A 24,460-nucleotide genomic window follows, 5' to 3' on the forward strand; every position below is an offset into this window, starting at 1 on the left:
TACCAGGTCAGCATAACTAATCACCCTCCTGCTCCTCTTTTTTAAATCGGTTGATGCACTATATGCACTCTTTGTCTTTTTTCTCCTGTTATCTAATACAATATGCATATCTCATCCACTGTTATGGTCAATCATACAGTGAGTACAATAGTAAAAATTGTGGAACACCTATAAATCCCCATACAGATTTCCATTCAGTATCTGCTGTTTGAGACAACTTCATCCTCCCATGTTGCTGCGATCATGACCTAATTGGCTATACCCATGAAGTTGCATCACTATATTTCTTTGTGGAGGTACCCACTGGTGCACAGGTATCTTAGGAAAACCTATTAAGTGGTTATGCGAGTCCTAAAGTTGTTGAACCTATTAAAAAAGATTATATTTTTACCAATTTACTTGTTTATTTAATATAAAATTGGATAGGATGGGGACAAACAAAAAGGAAGGGGAGAGTATTAGGGTAAATACAATAGCATTTGCATTTCTCTATGATTGAAAACAGCAGGCTAAATGCTGTTGACAGATCTGATTATAGGTGTACAGATGTGTCCAACCTTACCTTTGCTTATATTTGATTAAGGACTCCAGTTTCTCATGAAACAAATACAATACAATATCGCAACATGCTAGAAAAAACCTTGACAAGCCGCAATTCACATCCCATCCACTGGGTGGACACGTAGGCACATATAGCATGGATATCTCGTGATAGAGTATCGCAAAATCATGTTTTTTTCAAAGCTGGTCATTCACTCCACACATCTCAGGGAGGAAACATCTGTATTTTTTTGTTATTACTCCTTGTTTCAATCCGAGACTGTTCAGTACATTAACACATAAATATTTGAAGGCTATGTAAACCTTTGTAACTATTTAAAAAAAAAAAAAAACTATGTCTTGTGTGATTTTATTTAATTTTTACAGATACAGCTTCTTTGTATCCTGTATACATAAAAGCTGTATATTGCTGTTTAGATTTGATCGATAACAGCAGGATCCGTCATGTCCGGACCAGCTTTCTGCCCAGCCATCAGTCCTGCTAGCCTGACGGATTCGGCTTTGATGGCAAGATACAACTTCTATGTATACAGGATACATAGAAGCGGTATCTCAATAACCTATTTGAAAGTTGCGTAAAATCACATAATACATAGTTGTATTAAAATAAATTGACATCAAAGTTCACATAGTTTTAAATCCTTATTACAACATGAATACCCAAATCTTCTGATTAACATACAGTATGAATACATATTAATTGTACTGGGTATTCATGGGTAATTGAGCAGAACTATAGAGAATATGATGGAGTTATGAATGGGACATTTAAAACCACACCTAATTCACATCAAGACTGCGTTCTGCACACAAGTACTCAATATACTGTAGACATAGGAGTATCAGATATATCAAAAGCAGCTTGTTGACTGGCTCCATGTGCTGGACAGTGTAAAGAGTAGACTGGAAAATAAGCATAAATGTATTCAAAGATATAATGCAATAATGAAACATGTGTTTCCTATGTAAACAGTGTTATAAAAATGGAGCTTTACTTTGAAATTAATTGTTCTGCATTCGCTTCAAATATTTTTTCTTTTTGAACAAGTTTGGTATCTTCGTTCATATTGCAAATGATATTTATGCAATATGCTGGTATGCAGCCACCTTTTCTAAACTAATTGCTTTACGTACTTCAGAAATGTAATTAAAATGAATGTCTCTGCAAAGTGACTACAAGCCATACTCATTTGTTTATTTAATTCCTTAATCACCAGGCATTTTCTCAATTTATATGATTCAGCCATCTGCAGCTCTCTGCTTGGAATGATAGCGGTGCTGTGTGTGTTGCATGTGCTACTCTATAAAAACAAACCCAAACAAAACAAGATGGCTTACCGCTCTATAGAGCGCCCTATAGAGCGGTAAGCCGCCATATTCGATTTAAGCAGCGCCATAAGCAAGACTTAATCTGCAAATCCGGGCGGTAAAATTAGTTGTCCTGAGTTTTTGCGGTTTGGATTTGCGGCCCCCGCACAGATCCGTGTAAATCACGGTCATGTGCATGGGGCCATAGAAAAGAATGGGTCCACAATTTATCCGCAAAAATGGCACAAAAATATGGTTGTGTGCATGAGGCCTAAATGTTTGTAATTATGACCCCTTCACACTGAGATAGGCTAAGTTCACAACTGCATTGCAGATTCTGTGAAAAATTATAGAAAAATTAGGTGAAAAACCTGACGGAACACATTAAAGTCAATGGGTTCTGTCAGGCGTCGTTGTTGTCTGTCACGTGACGGATCCAGCTCTCTGTCATTTTCGTTGTTCTGCTCTTATGATGGAATAGGACAATGGAAATAAAAAATGGTGATGTCAACGTAACCACATTAGTGAAAAAAAAACTTGTTTAGGGTATACCTAGTTTTAAAAAACACAGCATGCCCCAATGTCACCCATTCCCATAAAATTCATATTCACACTATTCTTTTCTACATTAAAGAATCATTTCCAGGGGAATGCAAACCCATAATGACTGCAAAACTATCTCCATTAACAGCACCATCAATATGACACCAACGAACAGCGCCATAAGGCCTTGTTCAGATGTAGTGGAAAGAAATTAACCATGGATTTTGACGTAAATTTCTTACAGATCTGCAGCAGATCTGCATCAAAATCTGTATGTGTTACATGAGTATTTTGCTGCGGATTTGCCACGGTTTCCCCTTTTGCACTGAAAATCAACGGCAATTCCACCACATCTGAATGTGGCCTAAGACTCTGTTCATATCTGCTTCCTTGTTTCCATTAATAATGGACACCAGGAAACAGTGTCTGATCTGTTTTACGATGAATACGATGGTGCCCGACAGATCCCCTTGACTTCTAATGGGGTCCATCGGGATCCATTGTGGTGCCTGTCATTTTGACAATAAGAATAGCGTTACATGCAAATCTGACGTGATCTGTGACGGAGGCTCGGAATGAAGTCTTTACCACAGGTGTGAAAAGAGCCTAAGAGTGCCCCCATAAACAATGACAGCTAAGAATCCTGCATAAACAGTATCCTCTAAGAAACATTGCCAACAGAGTGCCCCCATAAAAAATTCAAGCAGTGTCCTACATTTGCAGTGCCAGAAGATTGCTTCCTTTTCACAGTCATAGAGTGACACAATAAAATTCTGGCTGCCTATAGCCTCCACAAGGGGGAGCTCACTGTATACATATTTATGCAGCAAGTGCCCCCTAGTGCAAGCTGCATTCAGCCTTTTGCAGGAGCCTAAAGCCAAGTTATCACGGCACGGATTTGCCAAAGGCAAATCCACCAGCTGACACTCAGATTTCTGTTGTGGATTGGCCAGAGGATCCATTGTAATACATTCAGCTAATCCATGGCCTTTCAGTGCAAAATCAACAGCAATAATGAACATGTTGAGGAATTTAAAATTTGTAGCGCGTTCTTTATTCTGCGCAGATATTTTACTAAACGTGTAAACGGGGTATAAAGTACCTCATATACAGGCATTGCTGGCAGAATGTTAGCGAATTCTGTAAAGAATTAGGCCCCACGAATCCGCACCTAAATCCTGACAGAATCCTCAGCATGTGAACATGGCCTTACGCCCTCTGCCAGGTATTACTATTGGCATACATTTGACAGGTTTACATTTGGAAACTGTTTATTATAAGGTACCGGATAGAGTAACATTTGCGGTACAGCAACAAAATAAAATGTACTATATATGCTGCGAAACCTTTCTTTTTTTTTTTACAATAGAAACCAATAGGTATATGGATACAAATGCTTGATATATATGGTGGCGTTCATTTGCAAAGTTATACGTCTGGGTCCGTCTCAAAAGAAGAAAAAAAAAGTCACTTTCTCTAATAAATTTAAAAACAAATCATGATGTGACCTTGGACTTAGCTCATATACAACAGGACCAACTAGTGTAAAAAAAAATGAGACGCACAACGCTTTATATCAAAATCCGTTTCTATCACACTTCCTGGTGTCAGCTCAAATGTGAGCAAGGACAAAACGTTACTTTTGTTTCAAGCTTTATAAAGGTGAACTCCAAGCTGCGGTACATATTAAAATTCTAATAAAGCTAAAGGTTTTTCAATCCTTAGCTACACATAACACCTTGTCTGTCACTCATTTCCTAATTTATCTAATAGATTTTCAGGTCCAGACACGTAAGCCGTTCACTGAGTGAGGACGGTGAATACATAATATATCCTTGTATTGAGCAAAAGGTTCTTGTCTGGTTCTTACATTCAGCGGCCAGACTACAAATGCCAAGTACTAGATACCGAGGCACAGCGACAAACATTGTCATTATTCTGCCAATTTAAAGTCTACGAAAATTGTGAAAATTGCATCATAAATGAAGCACAGATATACGTGAACTTGATTGACGTACTATACATTAGCATACATTCACGAATAAATCATTATTAAGGTAAAAATTGTAGAGTATCTTGGAGAGGGTTGTCCTATAACTTGAATAGGAATGAGCTGCAGTATCAGACACAGCCTGAAGTAATTGACGGTGCTATGTCAGGTATTGCAATGAAGGGGTTGTGGCACTCCAGCAATTACCATGGTCCCTTTATTATACTGATTGGTAGGAGTTCCTGGCAGCATTGGACTGGAGTACCTTGACTCCACCAAAGAAGATTAGACTGGGGGTCCAGAATCCACTATAAAGAACCGGTCTATGTCCCATTAATTGTAAGCTCTGCTGGACCTTTTGCTTCCTTTTGTGGCTGAGGTCCTTTATCATATCAGGGTCTGGGCGCACCAAAGAATCCACCTGATTTCTGGTGGGCCATTCTATTCCTGGGGTCAGACCCACAACAAATACATATTGATGGCCAATCCTAATATCATTTAGTGAAAAACATGACAGGTTAAGGTGCTCTTAATTGTAGTACTTTTAAGTCCTCAATTTTATTTTTTAGATGCGCATCAATACTCACTTTCACCATTTCTGAAAATATGGCACATTTCCTATACATATGTGTTATTTCCGCAGTTGGAATAATACCAGCAAAAAAAAAAAAAGTAGTTTGATTTCATGAAAAGAAAATCTTAGACTATTTAAAGGTACACTAAACCTAGAAATGAATGACAAAAGAAAATTGGAGATGATCTTGACCAAACTGTTTGTCCGTCTGCAGGATCTTCCTCGTGTTCCTGAAGCAAAGAGACCTGTAGGGATTAATTTCTTCCTTTTTCAGGTGGCAGATGCTTACCCAAAGGGTAGGGCTGGGAATACTGTCTCCTATTGCAGGTTGGGCAGAGTGGCAGGATTCCTTCTGCAGCCAGTTGCCTTACAGCTAGAAGGCGAAAGGACATGGCTCCTGGTATACAGAATTCTTAATATATTTCTCAGTTTCATAGGTAAGGAGGAGATTAAGGCCCTGTTTATTCTGCCTGAAATTTTGTGGCAGATTTTGATCTGTCTGCACACCGTTTGCCGGGTTTTTCATGGCGTTTTTCGCCCGCGGCCATTGATCGCTGCGGGCAAAAACGCCACGAAAGACGCTTTCTCTGCCTCCCATTGATGTCAATGGGAAGTCAGAAACGTAAATGCCCGAAGATAGGGCATGTCGCTTCTTTTTCCCGCCAGACGGTTTTTCCACTCACGGAAAAAAAACACCTCCTATTGAAATCAATAGGAGGCATTTTTGGCAGTTTTTTGGCGTGATTTCCATCGTGGTTTCCATGTGTTTCCACGTGGTTTTCTCGTAAAAAAAACCTCTGTGTGAACAGGGCTTAAATGAGGAATTGCTGGAATTTATTTTTTATTTTTGTGTGTATTTTCTATATTTAGTGTTGGATAGGGCATGTCGCTTCTTTTTCCTGCAAGACGGTTTTTCTGCTCGCGGGAAAAGACCTCCTCCACCTTCCATTGAAATCAATGGGAGGCATATTCGGCAGTTTTTTGGGCGTTTTCCATCGTGTTTTCCATGTCAAAAAATGTGTAAAAAAAACTCAGTGTGGGCCTAAGGGTTCCTATAAATTTTGTATTCTGCTACCACAGCACTTTAGGGAAGACCTACGTTTGGCTGCACTTCTCAAGATCATTGAAAAGTCACAGCTGATAATATGCACAGGAGTCCACTGCCTATAACCAGTGAACTGAGATGAAGTGCCCTCCACACTCCATAACAATCCCAATATGTCCCCGCAGTCCGCCTTTGTGATTTCAGTGATGAGGACATCGCTCTAAAATTCAGCTCCTATTAGACAGTCACAATGTTCTTTTAAATGGCGTATGTCATCTCTCCACCGTCACTGATCAAATCTCCTGGTGAAAAATGTTCTAAACATGCATCTTGTAAAACAGCCATACTTTATTTCTGCCAGAGACGGACTGCTGGAGTGTGAAAGAAACTCATTAAAAATCTCTTACTGTGATCCCACAAAGAAGAAAAAAACATAATGAAGTATTCAGCAAGCTTACAGCCACTTTCATGTATGACAGCAATTAATCTTGACAATAAGTCATCGGAGATTATTAATCCTCGTCACCCCAAGATATTCAATAAGGTTATAAGAAATATGTATCTGCCTATTACTGTGGCTTATAGTACAAGAAAAAAAAATAGCACCAAGTATATTCCATGGTGTTCAGAAATGTCAATGGCTTCACAATGTTGTATTTGGAGACATATTGTAAGTATATTTATATTTTTATAAAATGTCGAAATTTAATCTCCTAAAGCCTCGCTCATAAGGAAAGCAAAAAAACAGATCAAATAAAGATGAACACTATTTTCTGTATAGTCATTGTGTATTACTCTTAGCAGAACTTATATTAAAAAGCTTTACTGGAAACTTAAGCGTATAGAGAGGAGAAAGTCCCATAGTAAAGATCAAAATGGACCCCCTTCGTGGTGTAGGTTTACATCAACATACCTCAATATCCTGAGCCAGGATGTGGAACTACTTTACTTTACTCCTACAAAATGGCAATTTGAACTTCAAGCTGGTTACGCTTCCATTATTTAATAACCTTACAACACTTGAGGCGGTGAGGAGGATTTTGCATGTTGACACCACTTATCAGGTAGCAAAGGTAGGGCTAATGTGAGCAGTGACCCTCTGCTTCCATGGGCACCATATCATCTTTTAGTGTTGCGTCTACAGTATCTCTTTACTGTCCCCTTTGGACAACCCCTTTTAATAAGACCTGTTATAGCATATGGATGTTTGGGAGCCTCTTCTATTATCCAGAGAATTCAAAGAGTGGTTCTCGGATTTGTGGACCCAGTGCACCTGTGCATTTTAAGGGGGCCCGTATTTTATTTCAATAGACAACATTTTTACGTATTTTATTTCAATAGACAACATTTTTACTCGGTAATAAATACTTCTCCTAATGATAACATCGGAATACGGGACAGTCAAGAAGTGGTCACCTCCTCCATCTCCACTATCGAAGTACTTTTGGACTGGGTAAGCTCTTTAAAAAGGAGTTTTTGTCTCATTGAAAGTAAACAATAAGTCTGTGTTCACATCACCGTTGCCCTTCCGTTGAGTGGTTCCGTCTGAGTTTTCCGTTGGGTTAACCCCTCAACGGAAAGGCAAACTGAAACCTCAGCTTCCGTTTCCCTCACCATTGATCTCAATGGTGATGGAAACTTTGCTTAAGGTTTCTGTCTGTCACCGTTCTTGATAGAAATCTCCAACGGAACCCCTCAACGGAAGGGCAACGCTGATGTGAACAGGCCTCCAGTCTACAGTATAAAATGAGCACACAACATAACAAAAACTCCATGGATGTGAATCAGGAACAAATGGACTAAAGTTTAGAAAATTATAAACCATTCTAATCACATACTCCCTCCAATTTTTAACAACCTAAGTAATTTATTATTTACTTAACACAGCAAAACAAAGATTTATCTAGCAAAACTGAAGACATTTGACTTTGGCCAACTAGGATGTTGGCATGTCCTAACTCCTCCAACATCAATGACCTTTTCACTTCTTGAGGTTGTACAAAGACTGCATGCCATAATCTTCTGTAAAGCCTCAAAAACTTCAGACTTAGAAAAGGAGGAGAACACTGACAAATGGTTAAAGGGGTTGTCCAGATTAGAAAACTCATTTTCATATACCCTATTAGGGAACTCTGCCACTTGGCAGAGTGGAGCTGTTACAAAGAGTGTCTCTTGCACTGGAGGACCTGTCCTGCACAACATAGATAACCCATTGATTTGAATGGGTATTCTGTAATGCTTAATTTCCCCTGTGGTGGCGCTGCAGGGTAAGTGAACACTTGCTGCCACTACTTTCCCACATAAAACAGCTGATCGCTAGGGGCAGTACACCTGTCAAACATTAACGCAAGACAAGCCCAGGGAGCAGAAAAAAACTCTCATGGAGCAGAAGGGATCCTTCTAACCAGAAGGGAATGTCCAAGGAAGAGAACTCCTTTAAGGAATGTATTTGACCTCATAAACCTCAAGAACAATAGCCAAAATTCTGTGCTTGAGTGGTCTGCCTGGACTTAAAAAACACCACTAAGTAACCATACACATCTAAACCACCACACTGTGTAAAATATGAAATGTTAGAGTTTCATGATTTTCAGAAAGCCCCCACCACCACCACAAACAAGTATAGAGTATCCTAGAAGTATCAATAAATTATAATGTAACTTATTAGTATCTAATAAAAAGGCACAAAAAACAGTAGGCACATTAGGAGATTACAGGGGGCAATGTCTAGAGAAGACAACCACTGTTGTTGAATCATGCTAAAAGAAAAAAAATCAGCCGATCAAATACTATGGGCCAATTTTTCTAAGACTGGTGTTTCAGATTAATAAAGCTGTGGTGTAGATTTCCACTATAATTAACACCAGTTTTCTTGCGTGAATATGTAATAAATTTGTCAGGCCCCTTTTGGGAAGCCATGTCCCCTTTCCACAAAAGTGGCGAGGGTGGCGTAAAAAGGACAAAGGTTGCAATCTGCACTGCAAATTGTTACTTTTGGACTTTTTTGTGACTTTTATACAGCAGTGTAGAAGGTTAATAAATTTCCCCCAACGACTCTTCAATCTTTTTATAATTTGTTGTCTTATAAACAAACTTGTCTTAAAAAAGACAGTTTTATATCAATCAAAGACTGATTCAGAGAGCTAGACTGACACCACTATCAATGAAAATCAGATCAAAATAAACAAGTCTGAGACTATAAAGGTTGTAAACAGATTTGTCCTCAAGAAGCCACAGACAGCCTCCATCAAGTAGAAATACTTTAAATCGCAATCCCGACTGTAATATAGTAGAATCCCAGCACGTTTCATTATACAAGACGACTCTTTAGGGCTTATTCACCCCATTGCTCTGTAACGCCGTAAGGTTCTCCATACATGACAAGATGCCTCATCTGACGACACATAATACATGTGTACATATATAATAGATGTATAAAGTATCATTATAGGTAAAGAGACCTAAGAACCTCTACTTTGATAATGATGCAAAATTCACACTGAGGAGCCCCTCTTCAAATGCTTTAGCATTGCCCACAAGTCGATGTAAAATCGCATCATTACCGCCACTTGCGGCGTGACTTCAGTGTTTCATTATGGGAAGAAAAGTTGCAAGCTAGCTTGTAACCATCACAAAAAATCTAACTATGGCCCAGGTTCCACATGTTTTCATATGGGAGAAAGGGTATTTGAGGATATTTCAGAACGTTCATAAGGTCAATTGATGTTTTTCTCCTATTTGAAAACACTGAAATCGAGTTGTAGTCACAGGGTCAGTAATTTTGTGATTTTACAGCAACATGTGCACGACCACGTGTTTCAGTGGAGCCTGGGCCCATGTTTGATCTTTTGGAATGGTTGCAAGACTTTTTTCCCAAAGGAAAGCATTAAAGTTTAAATAAGAGTACAATTTTAACACCGCTTACGGGTGACGCCATAGAGCCCTAGTCTTACTCACTACAATATTGTTGCTTAGAAATTCAGTCTTCTTTAAAGCCAACCCTGTGTTAAAGGGAATCTATTAGCTCCTATTTGCCTTCCCTACTGGTCCCAGCGTTTCGTAGGTTTTGTAAAACCATGCCCCCAAATACCTTTTTATTATTTTGTATTACCTTGTCCAGATAAACAACTTTATTTCCATATGCAAATGACTCTGCAAGTGCCCCTCGGTCGGTCTGTTTCCCTGCAAGTGCTGCTGTTCTCGCCATTTTAGCCTGCTCAAGTCTGCCCCCTTGCTCAGAATTTATGTCTGTACGCTACGGCCACGTCACTCTTATCCTCACTGAACTCTCGAACCGACGTGACGTCACGAATACACCTGAAAGAAACAAGGCCAGAACTCACTGGCGGACACTTGGAGCTGGGCGGAGCAAAACCCACTGTTGGTCCTCAGTTACAAGCGTGTTTACTCAAAAATAGATATTGGTATGCACTCCTCAATCAATTGGCGTGGTGCTAGTAAGGTAGGGACGAGAATCCCACAATATTGGAAATATATAACCCCAGCACACACAGAGGTACGCAAAAGATCCAGATGCAAACAAATTTAAGTTTTATTGCAACAAAAGATGGTAAAGTTGAGGTGGAAAGCGACTTGGTAAAGACGTTTCGGCCGAACCTCGGCCTTTGTCACGGTATGGTATGGGTTGTCCGCCGGATATTCCCTGTGTCACAACCCATACCAGTGATATCGTCTTACAGCGACCGTGACAAAGGCCGAGGTTCGGCCGAAACGTCTTTACCAAGTCGCTTTCCACCTCAACTTTACCATCTTTTGTTGCAATAAAACTTAAATTTGTTTGCATCTGGATCTTTTACAAGCGCGTTTACTGGCAGATCAGGTAGTATATTGCGCATGTGCCGGATGCAATGCAAGCAACTCAAGCGCAAAATTCAGTGAGGATGACAGTGACGTGGCCATAGCATGCCAACTTCAGTCCTAAGCAAGGATGCAGACTCCAGCAGGATAAAATTGCGAAAACAGGAACACTTGCGGAGAAACAGACCGCCCAGTGGCACTTGCAGAGTCATTTGCATATGATAAATAATAAAGTCATTTATGTGGACAAACAAGGTAATACAAAACAATCAAAAGGTATATGGGCACATCGTTTTACAAGACCTATCACCAAAAGCTGGGACCACTTTGGTAAGCAAATAGGATCTGACAAGTTCCCTTTAAAGCTAAAACAAATCAGTCAGGCCCTCTCTCTCCTCCATTCTACCTCGTATAACCATTTCAAGCCTCCAGTACATAGTCGATGCACGCTGACATAAATTAGAGAATTATCAGACAAGAAACACAACGGAAAATTACCAGTGCCTTGGAACATCCTTAGTGAACAAGCTCCCGAATATTTAGCATCTGGAGGAAACAACAGTTCTTACCTCAATCTTAGAACAAGGTTAACAGCAGATGGGGATCTATTTTCTGAATGGCTTTCATTGGATTGTGCCTAAAATACACAAAAAGTAGGTTATTTCAGAAACACGTGGTGATAAGGTTGCTGAGAAAAAATGTCAGGGAGGAGCCCCTTGTGGGGTATACTAAGTACTGGTGAGCGAATCATCAAAAGACAAAAAATAAAACATACCTCTTCTCCATCCTCCCGTTGCTCCTCTACCGGGTCCCAGCTCCAGACACTGGTGAGTGACGTCACCAGCTGGGCCCACCCGCTCCGTTGACTTACACTGTGCTGACGTTTAATTAGAGGTGTCCGCACAGTGTCTCAGACTACCGCTTCCCCCATATTGCCACTTCGGAAGTGGTAGTTTAAAGTCACGGCAACATCGGCCGCCATGACCATCACCAAAGTTGCTACAAGCTACTACCGTGATCTTATTGATGATGGATGTCATGGCTGAATGCGGCCCTGATATCATAGGCAAAGGGACTGTCACAATGCTTTAAAAAAAAAAGGACCCTGCTCCCTTCAAAGCACCAAAAGAAAAGAAAAAAACAGGGACTAGCGTGTAGTTTTTGCCTTTATGGCTCAGTAGCGAGGAGAATAAGAATCACATCCCTCCACTGCTGTTTTTCAGTGTGAGAACAAGGTCTGACGTATTGGAACGGAGCTAGGATTCTTTTCACCCTGGAGAAAAACATTAAAAAAATTTGTGCCCCTCCCCACATAACAATACAGACAAATTCCTGCATGCTGCTGTGCGCACGGTACATGAATTTGTAGTTCATAACGATTCCTTTATTATTAAAAGTTTGTTGGAAACTCATGATGTTGGTGCCCTCCCTCCCGCTAAATCAGCACCTGGGGCAAATGCCCCACCAGCCCCCAATAACCACACCCCTGCTTAAACATACTTTGGAGTTTTGTTCATTTTCTTTTTGACAATTTTTTCATACTCTATTATTAAATTACATTTGTATTTATGATAGGAAAACACTCCCACTTTGTTTTCTTGTAATTCAGTCATTAAATGTTCATGAAAAACAAGATGTGATGCTGTTTTTTTATACCTGAATATCGTGTAGATTCAGATTTTGCAATCGTGTCTGTGTATTGCTGTCTGTGGAAATCTAGGAGCAAAGAACAAAAGAATATTTAGGTTTGCATAATAAATATATCACTGTTACACTGTTTGACAGGTAGCTAAAAATAAACTGCATTTTTCTACTGTAGCTATAATGCAAAAATTATTAATCACGGGCATGGACCTGTTCTCTGCAGACATATGAGGATCTCTAGACCTGACAGCTGTATTACTGAATAGGAAACATACCATATGATTATGTATGTGAAATAATGCAGAAGTGCAACAAGTCTTAAACTGGGAACACTCCTCTCAGGAACTGTATAAGATCTGAAAAAACACATTTTTTGCCCAGAAACAGCGCCACTCTTGTTCTGTGGGCTGGGTATGGTATTACAGCTCAGCTCCTACAGTGGTGAAATCAGTATGGATGGCATTACAAGTTTTGAGTACAGCACGACGCTTTCTTGTACATTTTTTCCTCTGGCGGATAACCACATCATTGCTGTAGCTTAGTGAACAGAGAGACTGGGGGACCTCGGAACCGTTGGCGTTGGGAGATTTTAGGGTGAGTATGTGACAGTTTGTTATTTTTAGCCATATGAAGTTTATACTGTGAATTTTAAAAAGGTTTGGAAAACCCCTTTAAGCTGGTTTGAGATGGCCATTATGCAGCTAAAATTATTAGGGGGGAATTTATTAAGACTGGCATTATTACTTAATGTAATAGGGTTTGATAAATATGTTGGGCCTTATTTACTAGCCACACCCAGACACCAGGACGCGGCATAAAAGTTAAAAAGTTCGCAAATTTTTGTACAAAACAGGTGTGCGCCAAAATTTGCTACATTTTTTCGCCAGAATAGTGGAGATCAGTGTCTACTAAATTCCCCCTTTAGAGTCTGCTTTATGGCCATAATACCCAGTGGTTCTACTGAACTGGACTTATATGACCATAGTATTCTATGCTGATCTCAGTTCAGTTCAGTAGAACTGCGGGAGGTCCGGTTGTAATACAGACATAATGGGGAGGCATTGCAGCTGTCTAAAACCGGTCCAAGTCTGGGTTCACAGATGCGGCTTTGAGCTTCCAGATTGCACAAGTATATAAATGGAAATATATGTATTTCCATTTATACAATAGCCCAAATTTACTAAGACATAGTGACAAGTAAGTAGAAAAGTCACCAATTGTTTAGCAAACTTGGTGCAGATCACGATGCAACTTTTTAAAATTCATATTTTTTTACCAAAAACTGATGTAAACATTTGACTGGGTTTTATAGGTAGCAGCTTTGCGTTTTATAATTGCAGCATACGACAGTTATAGTGTTTTAACGCTATTTTAGTGGTGATTCTTTTACTCCATTGACTTCAAATCCATCAAAAAATATTTTATGTGCAGAACTAGATTTAAGGAACATTTCAAGGAACATTTCCTAAAGAGATAACGGTGTGATTCTGCTAATATTGCGCCTGGACTCCACGTGCGTGAACGCAAACAACCATTCAACAATGTATGCACCCATAAAGATCTCATTGATAATCCCAATAATAATACTTTCCTATGCGGCCGTGCCTTAGTATACTGGTAATGTCTGTGTAAATGGCTTTTTAATTGCTGACCACTCTTAATATTCAGACAAAGAGAAAGAGCCATTTCATATCTGATCACTCAATTTCCATGTTCATTTTGTATCTATTTAACGCAACGTCGGCTTTTACAGTTGTAATTGCATCTCTAATTTCGGCACCAGCAGGATTCTGTATCTTCACAATTTATCTGGGGTTACAAATCTTCGCTAACGTATAGTTAGGTACTTTTTAGTTTTAATCAGTCATTTAAAGTTGTAATGTCACTTATTTATACAGACTGAACAGAATAACAAGCATTAAAAGTTATGTCCACCTTTGAACAACATTTTCAAGTTATTACAGTATTTAGAATTAATCTACATACAACAGTGAGTAACTTTACAGATACATTACATTACTTATCTTTTACTGTTTCTGAGTTACAACCTGTATTATAGTCTAGGGCTACCTCCACAGTTATGCTGGTCATCAATGGAAACAGTCGACAAGCTTGTTGACAGACACGCCTCTAACAGCTTAGCTGAGCTACTATGCTGTAGTAGAATAGTTCATTTTTCCTACATCAGTTTACTGTGATCTTGTACAGATCCTGAGTTCATTTTTCCTACATTAATTTACTATTAAATGTCTGGGATGAGACACTTCCCAGAATGCAAATCAACTGAGTAAGCTCTGTGCAGACATTTCATAAAACATAACCTTTATTCATTATTAAGATTAACATACTTATTTTGAATACAAATACCCCTGACATAACCAGGGTTGAATTAAATAAACAATCCTCAATAATCATCTGGAGCATCCAGAAAATGATATCTAGATGGTGTGGTAGCATACGCCACCTATGGCCAAATTCCTGGGATACAAAAATTTCCATCACACACAATTAGTGTAAATTCTAAGCACCAAATATTGCATAAAATAATCACAATGATGACACTTCATAACCGTCCCAACGCGTTTCCCCAACCTAGTTTGTTCATCAGGGGATAATACTGGACAATTTGTGTGTAATTGGAGACCTCTAAAGGTATATATACATATATGATAAATATTTGCTTGTATCAGCACATTTGTGAGGAGTCGTGAGTTGTAATCTGGCCATAGGTGGTGTATGGTACCACACCATCTAGATATCATTTTCTGGATACTCCAGGTGATTATTGTGGATTGCTTATTTGATTCAACCCTGGTTATGTCAGGGGTATTTGCATTCAAAAGAATTACCTGAAATATTTTTATGTGAATAATGAATAAAGGTTATGTTTTATGTGAAGAGCTCTCACTCTATGATATTACGTGTTTGTTTGAGGAACCCACATATTGATTTCAGTGCTAATATATTTGTGCAGACCTTGTCAGAAAGTAATGTTGGGAGATTTCAGCTCTGACACCTGTGAATGCAGCTCTTGATTATACTACATTATGTGCAACTGCCAAATATAATATTATTATTGTCATTACTCCCATTATGAGACTGGGCAATCCCAACAATAAGAAATGGCATAGTCATGGCTGAATAAAGATGCCCTTTCTTACAACCTAAATTAATTGATTCTGCTATCAGCAATTGCATAGATGACCGAAATCTGATCCACCCTTTGCTGTCATGCTCTAATATTGGACTAGCTATACAGTTTTATAGGGGTTTCTCACTATACACCGGTTGGACCCTAACCCTATCCCATTGGTAAGCCATAAATGTACAGTATGTAATAGAAAAGCCCCTTTGATTCTCCAGACTCTACATCTTAGGGGTTTTACCAAGATCCAAAGTGGCAAGACTGGATTGGTTAAGCGTTGCTGGCATGTACTATGTGCCACTACGCTTCTCATATCCTTGCATATTGTAAATACTTGCAGGCCAAATTTCAATAATGAAGGCATTGAGTCCACTGGAAACAGTAACCTGGATGGACTGTATGGGTATGTGCACACGAGAACTGTCTTTTACGTCTGAAAAGACAGACTGTTTTCAGGAGAAAACAGCTGCTTCGTTTCAGACGTAAAAGCTCCTCCTCGCATTATCCGAGGCGTCTTTGACGCCAGTAATCTTGAGCTGCTCTTCATTGACTTCAATGAAGAACGGCTCAAATTACGTTGCAAAGAAGCGTCCTGCACGTCTTTGTCGAGGCAGTCAATTTATGCATCGTCGTTTGACAGCTGTCAAACGACGAAGCGCACAGTACATCGGCAAACCCATTCAAATGGATGGGTAGATGTTTGCCGACGTATTGTAGCCGTATTTTCAGACGTAAAACGAGGTATAATACGCCTCGTTTACGTCTGAAAATAGGTCGTGTGAACCCAGCCTAAGAAGCAGCATAGACATAGGAGAATACAGGATATTTTAAAATGTATTTGAATAAATCAAATTTAAATTCATGAAATTAAATTTTAATAATTCAATAAGTCGAAACAAAATGTACTTTTAAATAATAAAATATACTTCGGCAAGATTGTGCTTTATAAGACGATTTACACTGTACTTCCATGTTCATTCTACTTTTCCATTTCATATTGAAGCACAGGCTTGGATATCCTCCTACTGCACTATTTATGGTTTATTTGTTTTGTATCCTTTATATCTAATTAGTTTATTGTTATTTTTCTTGCCTTTTACACATATATTGTTCAATAAGGGCCACAATTTTGAATACATCAACACTGAATACTTTACCACTGGGCAGACGATGCAGCAGAAGTATCTCCCCATCTACCCAGCTTCTTCTTAAGGGTATGTTCACATGCAGTGTTTTCAGACGTAATTCGGGCATTTTACGCCTTGAATTACGCCTGAAAAAACGCCCCTAATACGCCTACAAACATCTGCCCATTGCTTTCCATGGGAATTATGATGTTCTGTTCCCACGAGCCTTTAGTCTGGGTTCACACGACCTATTTTCAGGCGTAAACGAGGCACATTATGCCTCGATTTACGCCTGAAAATACGGCTCCAATACGTCGGCAAACATCTGCTCATTCATTTGAATGGGTTTGCCGACGTACTGTGCCGACGACCTGTAATTTACGCATCGTCGTTTGACAGCTGGACACTTCTTTGGACGTTTTTGGAGCTGTTTTCTCATAGACTCCAATGAAAACAGCTCCAAAAATGGATGTAAAAAAACACTGCGAAAACGCAGCGATAAAAAAAAGCAAGGAAAAACGCGAGTTGCTCAAAAAACGTCTGAAAATCAGGGGCTGTTTTCCCTTGAAAACAGCTCCGTATTTTCAGACGTAATTGCAGCTATCGTGTGCACATACCCTTATTTTACGCGTCGCTGTCAAAATATGGCGCGTAAAATGACGGCTAGTCAAAAGAAGTGCAGGACACTTCTTGGGCCGTTTTTTGGAGCCGTTTTTTCATAGACTGTAGAAAACGCCGTGATAAACGCCACGAAAAACGCGAGTTACTCAAAAAACGTCTGAAAATCAGGAGCTGTTTTCGCCTGAAAACAGCTCCGTATTTTCAGACGTTTCTGGTCACTGCGTGTGAACATACCCTAACTGTATTCCCAGTTAGTGCAGATCGGGAAATAATACTAGATAAAATCTAATTTTAACGCCTTGTGGAAATGTTTGGGAAGGGGCTGCTGGCCAGGTCTCCAGTCTAAGAAATCAACTCTTCTAATCAAATATGTAAAGGTTTATCCATGATCAAATACTGTAAATGACAGTATGAAAAAGCGATGTATACAGAAATGAGACAGGTCATCTATATCAATGCTGGACGACATAATGGGTAGCCATTAATGTACCTCTAGGGGATGTGGCATACAAATCAGATTTTTTTTATTCAGGTACTACCCCCCATGTTGCCTCCCTCGTAGTACTCTACCTGTTTACATTCAAGGGCACATGCACATTGCAGTATTATGACCGTACCACCTCCAAGTTATATGGAGCAGTAATATGGTACCCATAGAAGTCTATGGAGTCCTGCTGTACCTATATGCCTCTAATTTCATACGGAGATATGAAGAGCTTTTTTTTCTGATAGATTGTCTATGCATCGATAAAAAAAAAATTGTGGCATGCTCCATCGAATGAGGTGTTACAAAGGTATACTCTGCTAGATCCATATATTCTATGGAATCAAATATCCCCCTAATATAGTGCCATACAGGGGAACTATACAGCAGCACATGGAGCATCCTATAGTATAGAGCAGCAAGTTGCTCTGTGTGCCACTATTCAGGCTCTGCAGTGTGTGCATCTCCTTCTGTACCAGTCTGTCATTCATTAAGCTCATGTTTATTGTACTTGTTGCTATTTCTTGTCTTGTACACTAAAACTCTTTTATTTATATGTACAGCGCCCTGGAATTAATGGTGATTTAAAATAATAAATAATTATAATAATGTAAATGTATAATATAAGATTATACAAATATATATATATATAATTTTTACAGTATGATTTGATGATTTATTTTTTTTACAAAATTGTCAGTTTTCTGCCAATATATATTATTTTTCTATGAAAAGTTTTCCTAACAAAAGAAACCCTGAATAAATGATTTAGAGGAAGGCAGAAAATATAAATGCTGAAATATTTACATTCTAACGCTGTTGTGTTATAAAACGCCCAACGTTACGCATAGAAAGAGGAATAATTAGAGTTAAATACAAAAGGGAATATTTCCGTCTGCAACTCTTTTGTTAACAGTTTTTATTGTTACAAAATCAGTAGAACAAAAGAAGATGACTGGATATGTCTATGAGCTTAACTATTGAATATATACTATCACCAAAATTACTATTCTGCTATTGAAATTTATATATTTTGTTAAAGAGAACTTCCATCAGTGAAATCAACATAAGACTATCAAGAAGACTATCCAAATTACTTGTTCTATGATGCAAGTATATAGCCAATCACATGATTGTTTCATTTCTCCTGTGGTGGCTCAGTAGAGAAATTGTACACTTGTAAAAAGTAGACAAGCCCTCTAAATGGATACTCTTATGATGGAAACTTATTTTCATTATTATCATGAGACAGTTTCCCTTTACCTCCATCCCAAACTAGGAGGTACTGCATACACTATATACTTTATGTCAAATGGACAGAGAGGCTTTCACAGGCTTTACAGAACTGCACAAGCAGCATTTGGTTTAGGGAGATATTTAGCAGGTGACCTCGGAACCCACTGCAATACTCCATGTATTAGATCCATCTTGCCTGCACTCTTCTTTGATGGCATGTTGGAGGAGATATACTCTAGGCAAAAAAAAATCTATAATAAATAGAGGATTTTCATTCTAAATCCTCATTTATTTTATTATTAAAGGTAACCTGTCATATTAAACATGTCATCTAATCAGCAGGCAACATGTTATAGAGAAGGAGGAGCTGAGTAGATTGATATATAGTTTTGTGGGAAAAGATTCAGTAGATTTTGTAATTTATTCGTTTAAATCCCTTCTCATTCTGGGTTTAAGAGTCCAGCAGGCGGTCCTCCTCAGTGATTGACAGTTATCTCTGTATTCTTACTCATACAGAGAAGGCCGTAGGTCACTGAAAAAGACCGCCCACTGGGCTCTTAAACCCAGAATGAGAAGGAATTTAAAAGAATAAATTACAAGTTATATTGAATATTTTTAGCTTCTCTGGCTCTATAAAATGCTGCCTGAAAATCAATCGGCATGACCAACGTGACAGGTTCCCTTTAATCAAGTCAGAGACTACATATAAATTAGGGGTTAAAGAATATAAATTACTCTAATTGTTGATCTTTTCATGAAAGAATTTAGAATTAAATAAATTTGAAAATGTATTACTCCATAAAATACTGTAATATATTCACTAAAGTCTACCCAACACAATGCAGCATATAATAATAGATGTGAGGTTGTGCACTGACAACAATGCCGCCCATGTACTGGTAGTATAATACTGTACATTATGTGATTTATAGGACAGTTATCAGGGAACGTATGTCTAGTACCCGTGGTGAAGTATTATCAGACAACCACAGTTTCTTCCCTTGGATAATAAATGTATGTAAAGAATGAATTAGCAGCTCATATACAGATGTAGCTGTCTAAATTTCTCATCTAACTATTTGGGTTTGTATAGCTTGTGAACCATAAAAAGTCCCTGAATGAAAATATTTCATGTGTTTTCATTATTTTCTGGAATACACAAACCATTCTATTTAGTTGTAAAGTTGAACCTGTGAGCTGTAAGCAGGATCAAAGAAATGAAGGTGCCACATAGATTCATACTACTACTACCTATTACGTATGCATAAGAAGGTCAACAAGACTCACAAGCTAATTCCCTCCCTTGGGCTACCATACCTTGCCAAAGGGATGTCATCAATGTGTCACCACTCCCTAACCAGGAAAGACTGGACCCCATAGCAAGCTTTTGACTGGGCCCCACCGTCCCCTTGGTGCCACACACAGTCCCCCCTTGTGGATAGTGCCCCCCTGTAGATTGTGCCATACAGCCCCCCTGTAGACAGTGTCATATCCCCTTGTAGATAGTGCCATACTGCCCCCTTGTAGATAGTGCCCCCACCTCCCCCTTGTAGATTGTGCAATATAGCCCCCTGTAGATAGTGCCCCCCCATCTTGACCTTGTAAATCATCCCACCTCCTCCTTTTAGATAGCACCATACAGCCCCCCTATAGATAGTGCCATAAAGCCCCCCTGTAGATAGTGCCATACAGTCGCCCCTGTAGATAGAACCATACAGCCCCAACTGTAGATAGCGTGATACAGATCCCCTGTAGATAGCACCATACAGCCCCCCTGTAGATAGCGCCATACAGCCCCACCTGTAGATAACACCATACAGCCCCCCTGTAGATAGCTCCATACAGCCCCCCCTGTAGATATCGCCATACAGTGCCCCTGGAGGTCCGACTGTTGGGACCCCAAGCAATGCTCGATGCGCATGCTCGACCAGCACTCCTGGAAGTCCCATAGAAACTAATAGAGCGTTGGCCAAGCATCCGCACCAGCGCTCCATTCTCATGGAACACTTCAGGGGACTTTCGGTCCCCCATTCTCCTCATCGCTCGAGGGGTACTAGCTGGGTTACTTTATTGAGAGCCAATACCCCCTCTGAGCTGTGTCTAAGGCATTTCATTCAGCCAACTAGAACTCTGCTCTGTACTGATAAGGGGGCAAGAACCCTAAAAAAGTGCTGTCTACAGATGGGTCTCTCTTCGTTTTGGAAGAGCATCTGGTTTGGAAGATATAAGATAATTTGCAGACTTTTTTCTTATCTGGAATTGCCTTTAAATATACATGCTGGGTATCTTCAATGAGATCCAGTATCCCCTAGATTGTAAACAATAAATAGCATAAAATACCAGTTAAACGAAAGTTGAAAAAATATCTTACCTCTGCATTTTCAATGTTGTCATTAATTCTTCTTGGCTACACAAAAAAGACAGAGAACCAATATGAAACTCCAATACATATATTTGAGTACACAGAGGCACATATTGATAAAGAACCACCAGAATACCTTCTCTTTGGATAGGGACTCTTTATATTCAGGGCTTTTTTCGTCCAATTCATCATCACTCCATTCCCAGTCTCCGTCTTCTGTTTTATGGAGATGGCCACTTGAGCCTGGGACTCTTCTAACCTACAAAGACATAAGAGATTTAATTTATTAAGCATCATTAAGTCAGTAATAGACTTCATGTGTATTGACAGTTGAACTTTAGAGAACTTACACATTATGTTACTGGGGAAGTGCCTAAATGGCAACTCACTAATAAAGTGTTATCCTGAAGTTGTGGGATTGAATCGTTAATAACTTACAGGGCAAAATAAAATGTCCCATGTTTAAAGGAATTGTATCATGAATGCAACTCCTTTCCATATGTCCGATCAGGGCATATGGATGTCATAGAGGGGTTTCCCCCTTGGTCTGGTGGACTCTGACCTTTCACCTATTACATGGTAGGCCATACATTGGTATGGCTGGTCAAAGCTTTCTTCGGTGATCACTGCTGATTGCTGGGGTTTCCTGAAGTGGACCCATGGTGATCACTTGATTGCTTACTTTAATTAAAATTTGTCTTGATAACACAAGCCCTAGAAAGGAGTTGTTGGGTGTAGAAAGTTAATAGATGAGGGTCCACCATTCAGGACCCTCATGTATTTGCAAGAGAGAACGGCTACAAAGAGTACCTCTCATCCTGCAGGTACTGACATACCCGTGTTTTACATGGACAGTTCAAAAATTTCAATGAGATTTATCTAGTGCTTCATTTCCCCTGTGGTGGCGCTCTAGGGAATTGAATACTTACTGCCAAGTTCTTGAAAGATTTCAGCTCATTAATGAAGGTCCCAGCAGAACCCTGTGATCAGTTTATTGTCGGGGGACTTTTCTAATAAAAAGGTATAGTCCAAAGCAGACAACGTCTTTAACCAAGAGGCCCATCAACAGACTACAAGTTGGTATTTAGAATCTGTCAATCCACTTCAGACTTACAATGTCTCTGAATGTTTAAACTGGTAGGTCTCCCATGTTTGGGGCTCTTTTTAATGCATTTGTCTTTGGAGAAGTATCAGTATTAACTTAAATATACAAGATCCAGGGAATACGTATACTGCGGATTAAAATAAGACTACTTGCATTTCAGTGGTGAAACCGAACTTAATATTAACTGATTATCCTGATTATTCCAATCCCTGTCAGACCCCTGCTATGGTTCATTTGGTTAGAATTTAAAATTGACATAAAAGGTTCTACAGTCCAGTAATTATAGACAGAATTCTTGAAATTTCACAAAAAATGCATTCAACAGAAAATGAGGGTGATCTTACGTTAATCAGCAGCCATATCGAAAAATACGCTTCTATAAAGATATTCCATTTGATTGCGCTACCCAAAACTAAGTCATCACATTACAAACTCCAGAGATTTCGCTGTCACCCTGAAGCTATTCTAATAAAATCATTCCAAAGCAACCAATCCCCTATAAAATTAAAATATTCATACATATCCTATAGTAGCTCAGTTTGAGGGTTTTGTATATAAAACATTAGGGAACTGTTTAAACAGCTACTTAACTTTGGCAGCAAATGTAAAATCTAGAATCATTGACTGGAAACTATCAACAAGCTGCTGTTGATGGATCCATCAAACTTTTTAAATTGCCTCTATGTAGTTCTTTGAGTTTAGAATGGATCGGAAAGGACAGTTGGTCTGACTGACTTATTAAAACTTTACTGCAACTTCCCACATTAACACATGCTGCCTAATTCAAGGTACAAGGTATCCGTATATTAGTCAATGTTACTGTTGACTGTTTTCAAGTGGTAACAGATATGTTTCTAAAATGTAGAGAATAAAAAAACTGTAAAAAACTTGCATCCTTTTTGGGCATCCCCATTATATGTTAAAAAAAAAAAAAGAATCACTCTATTTCTCCAATGAACTGATGTCCCGCGCTGAAGGGAGGGAGGGAGGGAGGTCATATTTTTAAAAACATAATTGAAAAGCCCTCTTATTCTTCATGAAAAAGAGGACTAGGTAAAAAAAAAAGTAAACCTGGAATATCCCTTTAAGCATGCCATATATGAGCTCTATAACTTGCTGATGGGAAATGAGCTGCAAACAGCGTCGACACCAACCTAAATAAAATATGCAAATTAAGTTTACTCATAAACTACATCCTAATTCAGAAAAATGAAGTACCCTTCTGCTGCCATCTTGCTCTTTTTCAGAACCTGGCAGCAAGCTTGTATTTCCAGAATTCTGCTCAGCCTACTTGAGCAAAACAAAACAGCATCAGCCTGCTCTCGAACATCTTGCAAAAGTCACAAGTGGCTTAAAGAACACAATGGTAATCATTACACAACCTGGCTGCTCGGTTTACAATTCATTTTATGGAGCGTATTATTCAAATGATTCTTTCTTCGGACATGATGAGCATTTTTTAATAGGAGGATGGGATAAATGTTTCAGCCTTGGCTATGGCAATAAGTGCACTTTTCTGTTCCCAGTACCATTGTTTATCTGCTAGTCCTTGCCACTTCTCCATATAAAATCAAAAGAAGAGGCTCAGTGGGTAAGAGCACCACCTAAGCAGATAATATTTAGTAATTGCACTCAAAATTGCACTTTAAGAGGTCGTGCACACAGGTAAATCACAGATTTTTAAAATTTTTGAGTTAAACAGAGCCGTAATACCATGCCTATAAAATTTTGTGGGGCCATATTGTATCTCTGTATGCCTCAGATTTTATACAGAGGCAAGCAAAATTTTATTGTGGCATGCCCCATTGGGCACCATGTTACAAAGGTATTTAGAACCATTGCTTTGCTATGTGGCCATACAGGCTCTGTGCACAGCCATGTGCATGAGCCCTTTTGC

At 39.1% G+C, this 24,460-nt stretch overlaps 1 protein-coding gene across 2 annotated transcripts in view; it reads right to left on the reverse strand.

Annotated features, from left to right (window-relative positions):
• STK39 (serine/threonine kinase 39) overlaps positions 1 to 24,460 on the reverse strand; it is a 249,303-nt gene that overhangs the window by 125,116 nt on the left and 99,727 nt on the right. For both annotated transcript variants that reach the window (XM_075829402.1, XM_075829403.1), the window contains exons 11-14: positions 21,595 to 21,717; positions 21,468 to 21,503; positions 12,496 to 12,555; positions 11,409 to 11,476 (exon numbers count right to left, since the gene is read on the reverse strand). In XM_075829402.1, the coding sequence (XP_075685517.1) occupies positions 11,409 to 11,476; positions 12,496 to 12,555; positions 21,468 to 21,503; positions 21,595 to 21,717 (287 nt within the window). The remainder of the gene's footprint in view (positions 1 to 11,408; positions 11,477 to 12,495; positions 12,556 to 21,467; positions 21,504 to 21,594; positions 21,718 to 24,460) is intronic.

The sequence above is a fragment of the Rhinoderma darwinii genome, chromosome 6 (assembly GCF_050947455.1).
Source record: "Rhinoderma darwinii isolate aRhiDar2 chromosome 6, aRhiDar2.hap1, whole genome shotgun sequence".
Lineage (NCBI taxonomy): Eukaryota > Metazoa > Chordata > Amphibia > Anura > Rhinodermatidae > Rhinoderma > Rhinoderma darwinii.